We start from the raw sequence: 12350 nt of genomic DNA, 5'->3' as shown, positions 1-12350 counted from the left end.
TTCACTCAACTTTAACTATTCCACTGTATATTCACAGTAACGTTTAAAAAAAATTGTTTCAGTTTACCTGAACAATCCTTTTGCAGCATTTTACAGTGTACAAATTGAACAGCGCCCCACAGAGGTTAGTTTCTAGTCAGTCTTTTTGTTTAAATAGCAGACCAGACAGACTCTCGCAGTTGTTTAGCAGTGTAATCCAGAGTCATTTGCCACAGCACAGAGCAGCGGCTATGCATGCACAAAAGGAGATCAATGCAATTAGCAGCCATTTCAATATAATGGACTTCAATACTAATGTAAGTGAACACACATGAAACAGAGGTCAGAGGGGGGGAGGAAGAGCGAGAGGAAGACAATGCCTGGTTGAATCAAATGCATTTTAGCGAACATTTTAATTTGTCTGCGAGTAAAAAGTGTGTTTTAGATATTTTACACTTGTAAAAATCTAAAGGCTCAACATATACTCCTTATAGAGCACCGTACCACTGCAATGCAAAAATCTAAAATGTTTCAGCATACCTTTTCATTTTCTATTTAGGTCAATTTTAACACCATTCAGAGGTAATGTCAGGGGTAAAGTTTAATTTAGGTGGTTCAAAACTTTAACAACGAACAATGTATGAGATGGATATCTGAGAATGACAGTTCTGTGTACGTCGGAAACAAAATATGAGGGGGAAAACTCTTTTTACCACACAAAATACATTCCATACGTTCAACTAGTTTCTACTCAAACCACAAAATTAATAGTGTTACACAAAGAAAGAAACAATCCAATTGCAAATGTAACATGCTACTTAGTTTTCATCTCTCATGTCTAGTACTCAGGTTCCAATTTATTAAAAAACTAACAGGAAAAACTATGAATGTATCTTTTGTCCTATAGGTCACTTTATGATTCACTGTTAGTAAATTGCTATAAAAACAGTCACATTCCATCCAACGCAACTTTCAAGACACCATAGCAGGAACATGGAGTCTCTATGGAGCTACCAAAACGAGAAGTGCCTTCATATCCTGGGTCACCTCTGCTTGCAGCATTTTTGGGTTCAATTTAATTTGACTGCTGCAAATCAACATGGATTTACACTTGAGCTTTTTAATAAGAGAACCAAATGTATGATGTTAGTTTTCTTGGATTAGTTTACCACACATTGATTTAGGCAATATAAACGCTCTAGATAAATGTTCATTTTGACTGTTTGATTAAATGTCCAAAGCAGTGTGTGACTATATTCATCAATGTTAATATACCTCGTACGACATCCTTCGAAATATATGGCCAAGAATTTCTTTAAGTTTCTTAAACCTCTAAAAAATATGGCATTCTAAAGCTTTATAAGTAACTTTATATAACGCACTACTCCTCAATTTTTGCACTAAATACTAGCTTCTATGCAATAATTTAAACAATTATACAGACAACTTCAATTCTGTACGTTAATATTCAAATAGCTCCAACTTCCTTCATTAAAAACAGGAGCATTGTAGCATGGCTTTAAGACCTGACACGCCTTTAAATGAAGTTCCTATTTCTTCTGTATGTTTTTGGGATGCAGTAATCTGAGGCAAACATGTGTTATGGAATAACGAAATACATGAAAACGTGTTTAAGCTACATTAAAAATTAAATGAAGACACAATAATATTTTCCTGACTTTGTTGGGACCAATCAAATGGCACTAACACAAAATATGGTATGTGTCTTCAACTCTTCAGAGAGATGATTTCTGAAATGCGCTGTCACGCAACATGACGCAAGTGGAACCCCACAAGTATTACACCTGCTCCTACATAAATACTTCAATTCACAAAACAGATTATTCAAGAGACACATTTTGATGATAGTGCCATGTGCTTGTCCAAACAAAACATACTTGTCTATACATATGCCTATATTTACCAAATCTCAAAAGTAGGTACTGAATTTCACAGCACAAGATCTTGCGCATATACGCACTGGTTTGAACGAATGAAGACTTTGGAATCGTGTCTAACTCAAGTCCTGAGAAGTCAAATGTGGAAACACAATCGCACACACGCACGCATCTACACGATTACACACCGCACACTAAGGCTATTTCAGAGAAGGGTATTTCAGAGAAATGCTGTTGATATTTTAATTCAATACCCAAACAAATACACCCCTTGCTTTATTGCTCCGCCCTTAAAATAACAAATACTTGCTGTCTTCTCCCCCTTCCTGAGCTTATTGCTGATTTGCTACGAGTGTTATGTTGCTGTGTGGATCGGTCCAATCCACTTTTGTCTTTCTCATATTTAAACAGCCTATGTGCAAACACATTTTTGAACACAGAAATTTAGCAAATATTCAAAGTATTGCATGTTTGGGCGTTGATCTCAGTTTTCAACAACAATTCTCTGAAAGCGCTTATGCCACTTTTAACATCTAGTCATTTAGGGTATTCAGAGGCAGCATTTCAAGTTTAGGGGGTCAGCTGAAGTCTCAATCATACAGTAATCCATTGATTTTGACCTTGTGGCGTGGAGGCTTTAGCCCTCAAGTATTTCAGAAGTTCTCGATTAGAGAGGTGTAAACATGTGGCAAACATGTCGTGATTTGGTTTGGTCTGTTTTGCATGGTTCATGTTCCTCTGTCGCACTCCTCGGCTGAATCCAGAACTTCACGTCGGGTAAAAACAATAAGGTTACACAAAGAGTCAAACTAAACTAAAAATACAACTCAACAAATCCTTCGCCAATATCATAAAATACAGTTCATAAAAGTATTTTAATTACTGAAGGAGTTGGTTTCTGTAAGCACATTTGACCGTACTCATGCACCACGCTGTCTGAAACAGTTTTCGAAGGACTTTTGATGTCTTATACAGCAGTTTTTAACTCTCCGATGAGATGACTGGAGGGTTGGGGGGTGTAATGGCTCAATGAGATGACCCGTGGCTGCTGGGATCCGTAGGGTCATTGGTTGGGGCTTGCCGGAGTCTCCTGTCGGGGTACTGCGCGTTGTCAAAGGCTAGACGATGCACAGTCTGGACATGGGTCTTCAGGTTACCTTTCTGCGAGGCGCTGTAAGGACAGTATCGGCACTGGAAAGGTCGCTCACCTGAAACAGACACACACAAACAAGAACAGGTCAATCTCAGGACCCATAGGTGAGAGTGGAGACCGAGCGAGGTAGGGTCGAACCGGAGAGGAGAGAGGTGGACACGGCGGTGATGTCGGAAGACCGCTCTTGAGAGTACTGCCAACCACTTTAATGGGAAAGAACAGAGGCAGGTTGGGAAGGAGGGAGGAGGAGCCGCGGCTATGATTGATGGGCGGACGACATGCCATATGGAGATGGTTGACTGTTCCCCCCGAGGGGACGTCAGCCTTTTGTTTTCCGTTTCTGTCAGCTGTTCGTACAAACACACAAACTCACAGACACAAAAGTATCTGCACGCCTTCCCCTGAGCAAAAAGACGCCACGCGGGCAGCGGATGTCGAAAGTCTGGGTATATCAAGTTTGCGGGGAGAGCCGAACCTGACAACCACACACAGACCTACTTTCTCCTTCTGCCCATGTCTGTTCGAGGCTCAAGACTGGAATAATTGTCAGAGTCCCAGTTTCTGTGTTTAATTAGACTGATGTACAACGTTGTTCTGGTGCAATTGCATAAAAATATCCCCCCACACCTGAGCAAAACAAATGAGTCTGCCATTCAATTTCTCCATATTATTATTTTTGAAAAATGAATGAATTATCCACTAGGAAATAATTGTCATTCCGAGAGGCTGAAAAGGGGTATTATCATAAATCATGCCTCATAAAAAAACGAAGACAGACACAATTAATCAGCTCTATCTGAGGCTGAGTCGCGCTAGCTGCCTGATAAGGTCTGCGGCACACTGAGAGCTCATCCGGGGCACCCCGGTTCCCTGGAGAGGAACGAAGTGAAACCCAGATCAAACCCAGAACCCGACAAATTACATTAAAGGTTATTGTCAGAACATCACAAAGACTGCGGCACAAATTTAATTTGACCTTTCCTCTCGGCCTGCTTTTGCCATTTGTAATATGCAACACATGCAAAGGGGGTAATTCATTAAGGGCAGCCTCCCTGCCGTAACAATCCGCATCACTGATTGTTAAGGTGGATGTAGGATGCCATCCATTTGATCCCCTGGCGGCCGCAAAGAGAAGCAGATGACTGTTTATTTCCGTGAGCCTCTGCGGTGCCAGCGCGGTCACCGAAGATGGCGAGAGGAATCCGCATATCACAGAATGAAGAAAGGAGGAAATGACAGGATGGATACTTAAAGAAAACACAATGTAAACACAAAAACAACGCAAACAACCGAAAATTGAAACATACTTGTTTGGGGGCTTCTGCAGAGGTTGGACTCCAGTTCCAATGAGTCCATTGGACTCAAACATCACTGTGGGAGCAAGGGGGCCGATTAAACAAAAGAAGAACTCAAATGTGAAATTGAATTAAAAATATATGCTTACAAATTGGGACGTGATCCCTTTACTTTTAACCCCCTATTGAGTCAACATGAAATAAAAATGTGCTTGTTTTAACTGTTCAAAGGTGCACACTATACCAAAGGGAAAAATCTATCAATCTGAAAAAAAGTTCAAGATCATTATTGCTTCTCTAAAACAATCTGTCTTCCAGCTGATGATGGGCGGACGACATGCCATACGGAGCAAATATTAAAAGCAAAATGGATTATAATTGTACTTCCGTGTTAATTTATGATACATCTCCCAATCCAGATTGATTTCAGTGCAAAAATGCATTCCTTAAGACTGGAATCCACTTTAAAGCGCTAAGGTGCGCACAATTCAGCATTCACCCGTTCATCCAGCATTAGCCGTAAAGGCCTTGAATTAGCATCATCACCAGTTAGTGTGGCCACGCCAGACAGTGAACCGAAACTACCAATTTAAAGTGACACACAGAGTTAGTGTGCATGCTAATGGAGGCCGGGGGCCGCTGCCCCGCTTCATTTGGAAGCTCACGCTGAAAAGAGCGATCACTGATGACGTTGATTGCAAGTCTATGTGTACAGAGAGAGCGCTCTCAGTAAAATGTAGCATTTGGCCTCTGTCACTGGGGATCAGACCGGCTGGCGCACACAACCATCACACTCTCTTAAAAAAGAAAACTGGGCCCTCTCATGTGCTGAATGGCTAAGTGCACCCCTTTTAAAAGAGAGAAGGAAATTTGGACTATATGGGTGGGACATGACCTCTTTATAATGAATGAAAGCTCCTACAGTGCCAAAGGGTGTGTAATAATGCTTCTCTATACATATACTCCCTCTATACAGGGAGGCGGGTCTAGTAAATGACAAAAATAAAGAGGATTCAATTGTTAGTTCACGCAAAAAAGAAGAAAAAAATTAGAAAATTACACCACAACCTTTTTAATACAATTAAAATGAATGAAGATTTGTCAGTCACTTTTAATCCGTCTAGCATCACAGATATCGCGATCCATGGAAAAAGGAAGTCATAAGTAAACTTTCCCTTTAACTGTATCGTTTGTACACCAAAAGTGAAGTGATATGAAATAAAATGACACAACCCCAGTCTATTTAAAATTTGGCACACAAAATATAAATGAATAGATGAATGCATGTAAAGTGTGTTGTTGCATGACTGGTTGAATCGTATATGTGATTGAGGAGTGTGTTTATCTATGTGTGTGTGTGTGTGGTTTGACGAGGAGACAAGGGCAAATTGTCACATTTTCTCAGCGAGCATTTGACGTTTATCACACTGGACTGGTGACTGCTCAGCTTATTAGCATGCACAATTACAGCTCTATAAGTGACATCTGATTAATAATGTATACAATTTTCACAGGTCAGAGTCACGCGCAAATATGTTTGCAGAAAAAAAGAGAAAGACTCGTCCAAGGACAGACAGAGATCGTTTATTATACATACACACACACTTATACAAAAACGTGCACATGCACGTTTAAATATATATGTGAAATGGTGTGTATATATTATTTAGCATTACGTGGCTACTGTACATTAAAAAATGTGACATATTTATTATCATGATGACATTAAGAATTCTAACAAAATCATCAAAATGTGATATATTGTGTTTTAGAATGTTTTTGTTTATTGCTTATAGACGTCAAGTTCCAGTGTGTGTGTGTGTGTGTACAGGTACGGTTTGTGTATCTCTTGCTTTGTCTATCAATACATAAAAAATGTGGGATGTAACGATTTACTGTGAGCCGGATGAATATTCGATAATCCTATGTGACCAGTCGGTTGAGATGTTAAATGAATCGCGATACAGGTATTGAACAGCAGGGGACGCTGTGTTTACTGCACACTTGATAAATGTCAGTATGCTGATGTTTCTTTTTTTTATTTGATTTGGAATTTGTTTTATTTTAGAAATTTAGTTTAGTTATTGGACATATATATTTTCATTTTACAACGAAATATGCGGCGTTTGAGAAATAATCTAATGACACGTGTTCATTTCTTATTTGTCTCAACTTACTTTGTTCAAAAAATCGTATCGTGAGATCAGTCTAGTGAATCATATCGCATCCTGAGCAGAGTGAAACGTTACATCTCTTTTAAAAATACATTAAAACTGTAGCTTTAGGTGGTTATTAAAAAGTAAGTCTCATTTGAAAAGCTGTTATACTTTTAAAAAGTATTTTCGTAGCCGTTTTACTTTGTTACCCATATGATTTTATGTTTGTAACTGTGTGTATCTCACCTGTGTGTGATCTCATGTGTGTGCGGTAGTGGCTGGGCTGACTGAAGCTCTTCCTGCACACAGGACACACGTATTCCCCCTGCTGAGACCCTGACCTCGCCAACCCTACAGTTCAAACACACACAAACACAGAAAGAATGAACAGAAATCAAAACGAATAGAAAAAACATGTAGCGAACCTGTGAAATGAAAGGGGGAGAGAGAGAGAGGGGCGCTTGCATCATTAGTATGTTTAATGTGTCATTATGGGATGCTACCTTCAGGGCTTGGATGGGGAGCTGTCACTGTGCATCACAGGAGCACCTCCGACAGCCTGACATGAACACGGGCCATGTGACCGCATAAATTACTGTTTATTAAAAGCCCTGGCCTGTGACGTGCCCCCATCTGCGCTACCATGTCACATGTCAGGTGTGCTGCTTTCCCATTCCACCCTCTCCTTGTCTTCTCCTCTCTCTCTTTTTAGATGCTCTTTTCCTGCCAGTCGCTCTGGCTATGTCAGCTCTCATCTGAGCGGGGGGAATCGCTCGGACACGTGCGTGTCGTAAAAGGACTCGCTGAAATAACAGGAACGGAAGTGAAACCCGAAGCAACCGGCTTCTCGGTTCCCCTCAGGGCGCTTTAAGAACGCGAGCTGAAATGCTGTCCCCTTGGCTCCTGTCCATCACCTGGCACGGCCGGTCCTACCTGCCCGGACTCCCTCAGGCTCTGCTTACCAGCCGTGACTGAGAGCATTGGTGGCGGTAGCAAGCAAGGCTACGTTTGGTAAACACGGGTCCGAGGGTCTTTAGCATACAGGAGCCGCTCGACGGGAAAAGCAGCGGACAGCACAAACAAAAGGAAAGTCTAATATCGGAAAGGTCACTTTATCATATGTGACTCAAAGGGCTGGCTAGCGCTGATGATATCTGGCCGGACAGCTGACTTCTACAGTCTTTCCGTAGAACTACGCTGAAACGAGCCAACTGCCGTGCGCTAATTCCTCAAATAAAAAAAGCGGAAAAACTTATTTTTCAAAGCAGCTGGTGGCTTAATTTGCTCTATCATTCATTCACTCAATGAGTTTGCTGCTTTGCATATTTGCGCCGTTGAGGCGCTCTGACCTCTCAGAGACCACCCGGCATGATGTTACGAGCGCAATGTTCAAAGCTTGTCATGCTCAAAGCTCGTGATGCCTCTAAGCAATGGCTGTCTCAAATGTTTTTACACACCTTTATAGGTTACGTGATGATGAAGAGATTACTCAATAGTTCCATTAACCTTTGCACATGATGCATGCCACTTTAGCCTGGGCAGTTTTCATTTATCATTTCAGCTCAGGAATAAAATGTAGTTAATGCGCCTTTGCAGAATAAATTGATAATTTGACCTGACAACAGTTTTTAACATGTCAATCTTATGTCAACGATCAATGATGAAGACCCTCGCCACAGCTTTACGTCCATCTCTGAATTTATTTGTATCTATTGTTGATTGACCTATCGTCGCTGTCCTTCGGGAACCTCAGATGTCTGAATTCGCTGTTTGTTCAGGAAATGGATGAAAACACAGAACTTTTTTAACTATTTAAAGTGTGTTGTCGACAAGCACTTTTTAATACTTTTTATTGGTTAGATATTCACGAAACCCAGTGACAAACATAAAGGGTGACTAATAATAATGATTTATGGCAACAAAACAATTGCGAAATATGGAGATATAGAGTTTAGGAAGGACAGCAGCGATATGCACATGTCGGTATTTCCCCAAAGGAAATATAAAATCGCACATCTTGGCCTATATGACTATTCAAGAGTGATAATTACAAATGCAATAGGTTCATGTGACACTCTTGTGTGCGCTAACCCACGACAAAACTGTTTTATATGACCACTTAAAAACAGACAAGCAATAGGTCCAAACAACATTCGAATGTGCCCCCTAAACGTTTTTGTATCATTGAGCTATTGTAAGATATACCAAAATTATTCCAAATATATGAAAAATATCGCAAGTGTGCATAACACAATATGCATATTGTGATTGTTTGCCATAACTGAATGATTTAAGTATAATCAAATGTTAGTGTAGTCAAAGTTTTTGGTCGATGCAGATAGCAGGCACACTGACATTATGTAGCATAACTATTAGAGGCAAAGAAGTAGATGAATGTTATTTCACGTTGATATGACTATAGGTTTTTACATTGTTATTATGGCATTTAATAGATTTTACAAACCTAACATTATTTAGCAACTTACTGCATATCAAAAGTTTCTTCAATATCGTGCAGAGCCCGAAATTTTAGAATTCAGAAATGCCACATACAGCCTCATACAGTACCTGCTTGCTCTGCCATGGCGTTGCTGAAGCCCCAGTGGTGGTAAAGCGCTGCTAGATCATGAGGGCTGCAGTTCTTCAAAAAGCTCAAGATGTCCGTCGCGCCTTCTGGACTGTCAGCTGATGACTGCTTCCTGGACTGAGTGTGTGAAGATGGTCCACTTAAACCTAGCCTGCTCCAGGACTCGTACCCAGCCACAGACTGCGTATCCTGAGCCTGAGAATCCGATCTCCCAGGATTCTGAGGAACATTGGCTTTGGAGCTCCTTTGATCTGAGAGGTTGTGTTTGCTGGAGAGCATAAAATGAAGTCCTTCTTGAGGTAGCAGACTACTTTCCATCACTCTACTCCCTGTCTTTTGGTTTCCCGCCTTCTGCGGACTCGGCGTGTGCCGCGAGGAACTCTTTTGACAGATGTCTGCTTTCTGTTTGCCGCCTGCCAACTCATCGGTCCTGGACTTGCCGGTTTTGTGTTTGGAAGACTGCAATGACGCCCCTGGTGCTGTGTGCCAGCGCTTGTTTCGCGAAGAACTAGACTCGCTGCTACTCATCAGAGGTTTCGATTTCTTTGTCCCTCCAGGGCTGGAATCAGGTGGGCTCGTTCGACAAGTTCTCACCTGGGGCAAAGAGGGACAATCCTTACCCTCCAGAAACGGAGGCGGCCCAGTGCGTCTTTTTATTTCAAGAAGTGATTTAGGCCCCTTAAGAACATTTTTCGGCGCCCACTTGGGCACCAACGTAGTGCTGTCAACTTTGTGTGCAATTCGTTGGTGGATCCAGAGAACTTCTGGATACAATGTTGCATAGGAGCAATAAGGACACTGGTGTTTAACCAAACTGTTCGACACTGCGCATGAAACGTCCGCCTTCTCATGATCCACCTCCACAGAGAGATTAAGCAGACTGGCATCCACTTTATCCATGGACTGGCCGTCTTCCGGCCCTTTGCTCTTTTCATCCTCGCTCTTTGAAGCAGATATAACGGTGTCGCTCAGTGCTGCCCTCTCCAGGTGAGTTGAGGTGGCGAAAGGCCGGTAGGGCTGCTTAAGCAGGGCATTTCTCAGCCTTGGGAAGCCTGTGTGGTTGGTTTGGTGAGTTTGGCTTTGGCTGAGTGTGCTGGATAAGGCATCACTCCTCTGGCCCCAGTCCCTGATGGCCAAATGATGAGTTTGGACATGAGTGGCGATGGCTGAGGGCTCCGAGGTGCAAAAGTCACAGTGGTCACAGGTGTATGGCTTTTTATCTAAAGAAGTAAAAAAACGGATGAGTGTTTATTAAAGTCGAAATCGAGAGAATTATCAACAGATTAACATGGAGTTTAAAGATGAGTTTATAAACCAATGTCAGCGTTGAACCACAAGATGGCGCCACATTATCACAGCATTTGGCATCAGGTTTACTTTCAGAATTTAAAAGATAAGTTTTACAGTTTTGAAAGCAAAACGCTGCCTTTGCTTTGGACAAAAGGGCAAGATAAACCATGTACACATACAAATGCTTAAACTTCACCAATTATGCTATGCCTATGCAGAAAGAAAAAAAAAGTATCAAACTAAGTAATTGATTCTACAATAAACTGATTAAATTCCCAGTGTAGTATTATACATTAACAATCATCAATAATCATCAATAAATGTTACATTTTACGCCTTTTGGTAAGAAAGTCTCCGACAAACCCAAGAATCAAAAGCAGAGCACAGTGGCTGCCGCTCTAAAACGTTTATATTATTTATCGACATTATTCGTAAAAAAGGTCAAGCTGAATAAATATGTCATAATTAATTACGGACTACATTAGATTCAATTTCATTACCCAAATTTTGGAGCGCCCACAAACCACAGGTCAAGCTCCGCCCTTCTGGTAACATAAACGTGAGTGATAATCTACGATGTATCTATAGCGAAGTGACACAAGGTCAAAAAATGTTAACAGTGGTAGCGCAGAGTTTATTATAACAACTATAAAGTAGTACAACGAAGCAACAGAACAGGGCCTGGGAACTTTGCCTGAGACTACCTCGTCTCATCTGTCAGCAAGTTTGTTTACATTTAACATGTCTGCTCTGCAATATCTCAGTAGCGCTCTCTCTCTCTCTCTCTCTCTCTCTCTCTCTCTCTCTCTCTCTCTCTCAAGCCATCTGGTTTGCATTTGGTGGCTTACACTAGCTGCTGTTCAGCTCTCATTCCGCCCTCTCTAAGGGTTATTTTTGAGCCAATTCGAGAGGAGGGGGTCCTCCGAGATAAACTTTACAGAAATGTAACGTCCATAACTGCTTTTCTACAGAACACTCTTCCTGCCTGCCGGCAGAAGCATGACAAGAGGATCCAGGATAATGTGCACCATGAATCTTTTAGGGCAGATAAATAGCGTTGAAGAGCACTCTGCACTTTTTTCACACCTACATAAAAACATCAGCATCGAGTGGACATCTGTTTCAGCTCTTACGCACAATGAAACCTCTGTTCTGGAACATTCCTGCCATTTCAATCCCTAAGAGGCCATCTTTTGTTTTAGCCTATTTTGTTTTTCCTAACATTGTGGTTACACAGGGAAAATCTATCAGCTTCACGCATTTGGTCTCACCTGACAATGAATGTTATAGCCAACTTATCTTTTAAGTATGACAGGAATGATCTGTCTATAAATGGCCTGACAGACTCAGGGCTCTATGGGGAATATTGGCTGTGTTGAGATATCTGCCATCTGTAGTATTTTCCAGTTAACAGTGTGTTTCGACTGAAGGTCTGCATTGAGATGGGAAAGTGGAAAAAGGGATACACACAAGTCTTTAGAGATGTCTTCCTGTGACAGGAAGTCCACAAATAACACTGTGAAAAGAGGCTAGACGGCTCTGGTCGCAAGCAAAAGATTTAAAAATTCAGACATTCATTTTGTACCTTGAGATCTAAACGACAACAAACAGCTTTGAATATCTTGCAATAATTATAGACTGTGACTTATAAAAAGTGATATTCAAGCTCAGTTGTTTAAAGATTAAAAGTTACATTACTATCATCAAATAAAAAAGGTCTATATTATAAACCTGACATTTAATATGAAGGAATGCAGTATTTTCCGTACTTCTTTTTAAAAAAATAAAAGAGAGAATCTTGGAAAACATAATCGGATATATATATATATATAAAATTACATAATTCCATATACTGGAATCAAGCGCTGGTATTTTGTTTCTATATTAAAGGTGCAATTCCTTCATATATTGTAACATTTTAATATATTAACAATGTTAATACAATATATTCATATATTTTTTGCATAAGGGTTCTTAAATAGAAGAAAATAA

The 12350-nt window shown here is 40.8% G+C and overlaps 1 protein-coding gene across 5 annotated transcripts in view; it reads right to left on the bottom strand.

Annotated features, from left to right (window-relative positions):
• Nucleotides 1–556: 556 nt before the first annotated feature.
• Nucleotides 557–12350, bottom strand: part of znf516 (zinc finger protein 516) — a 33636-nt gene continuing 21842 nt past the window's right edge. For 3 of the 5 annotated variants that reach the window (XM_079484381.1, XM_079484382.1, XM_079484383.1), the window contains exons 3-6: nt 9050–10288; nt 6728–6832; nt 4338–4401; nt 557–3085 (exon numbers count right to left, since the gene is read on the bottom strand). In XM_079484381.1, coding sequence (XP_079340507.1) covers nt 3082–3085; nt 4338–4401; nt 6728–6832; nt 9050–10288 — 1412 coding nt within the window. In that variant the 3' untranslated portion in view covers nt 557–3081. The remainder of the gene's footprint in view (nt 3086–4337; nt 4402–6727; nt 6833–9049; nt 10289–12350) is intronic. The other 2 variants (XM_079484379.1, XM_079484380.1) reach the window with 1 other exon arrangement.

Source organism: Barbatula barbatula, assembly GCF_947034865.1.
Source record: "Barbatula barbatula genome assembly, chromosome: 21".
Taxonomy (NCBI): domain Eukaryota; kingdom Metazoa; phylum Chordata; class Actinopteri; order Cypriniformes; family Nemacheilidae; genus Barbatula; species Barbatula barbatula.
The sequence above is the reverse complement of the archived record's forward strand: the minus strand, read 5'-3'. Positions and strand labels throughout refer to the sequence as shown.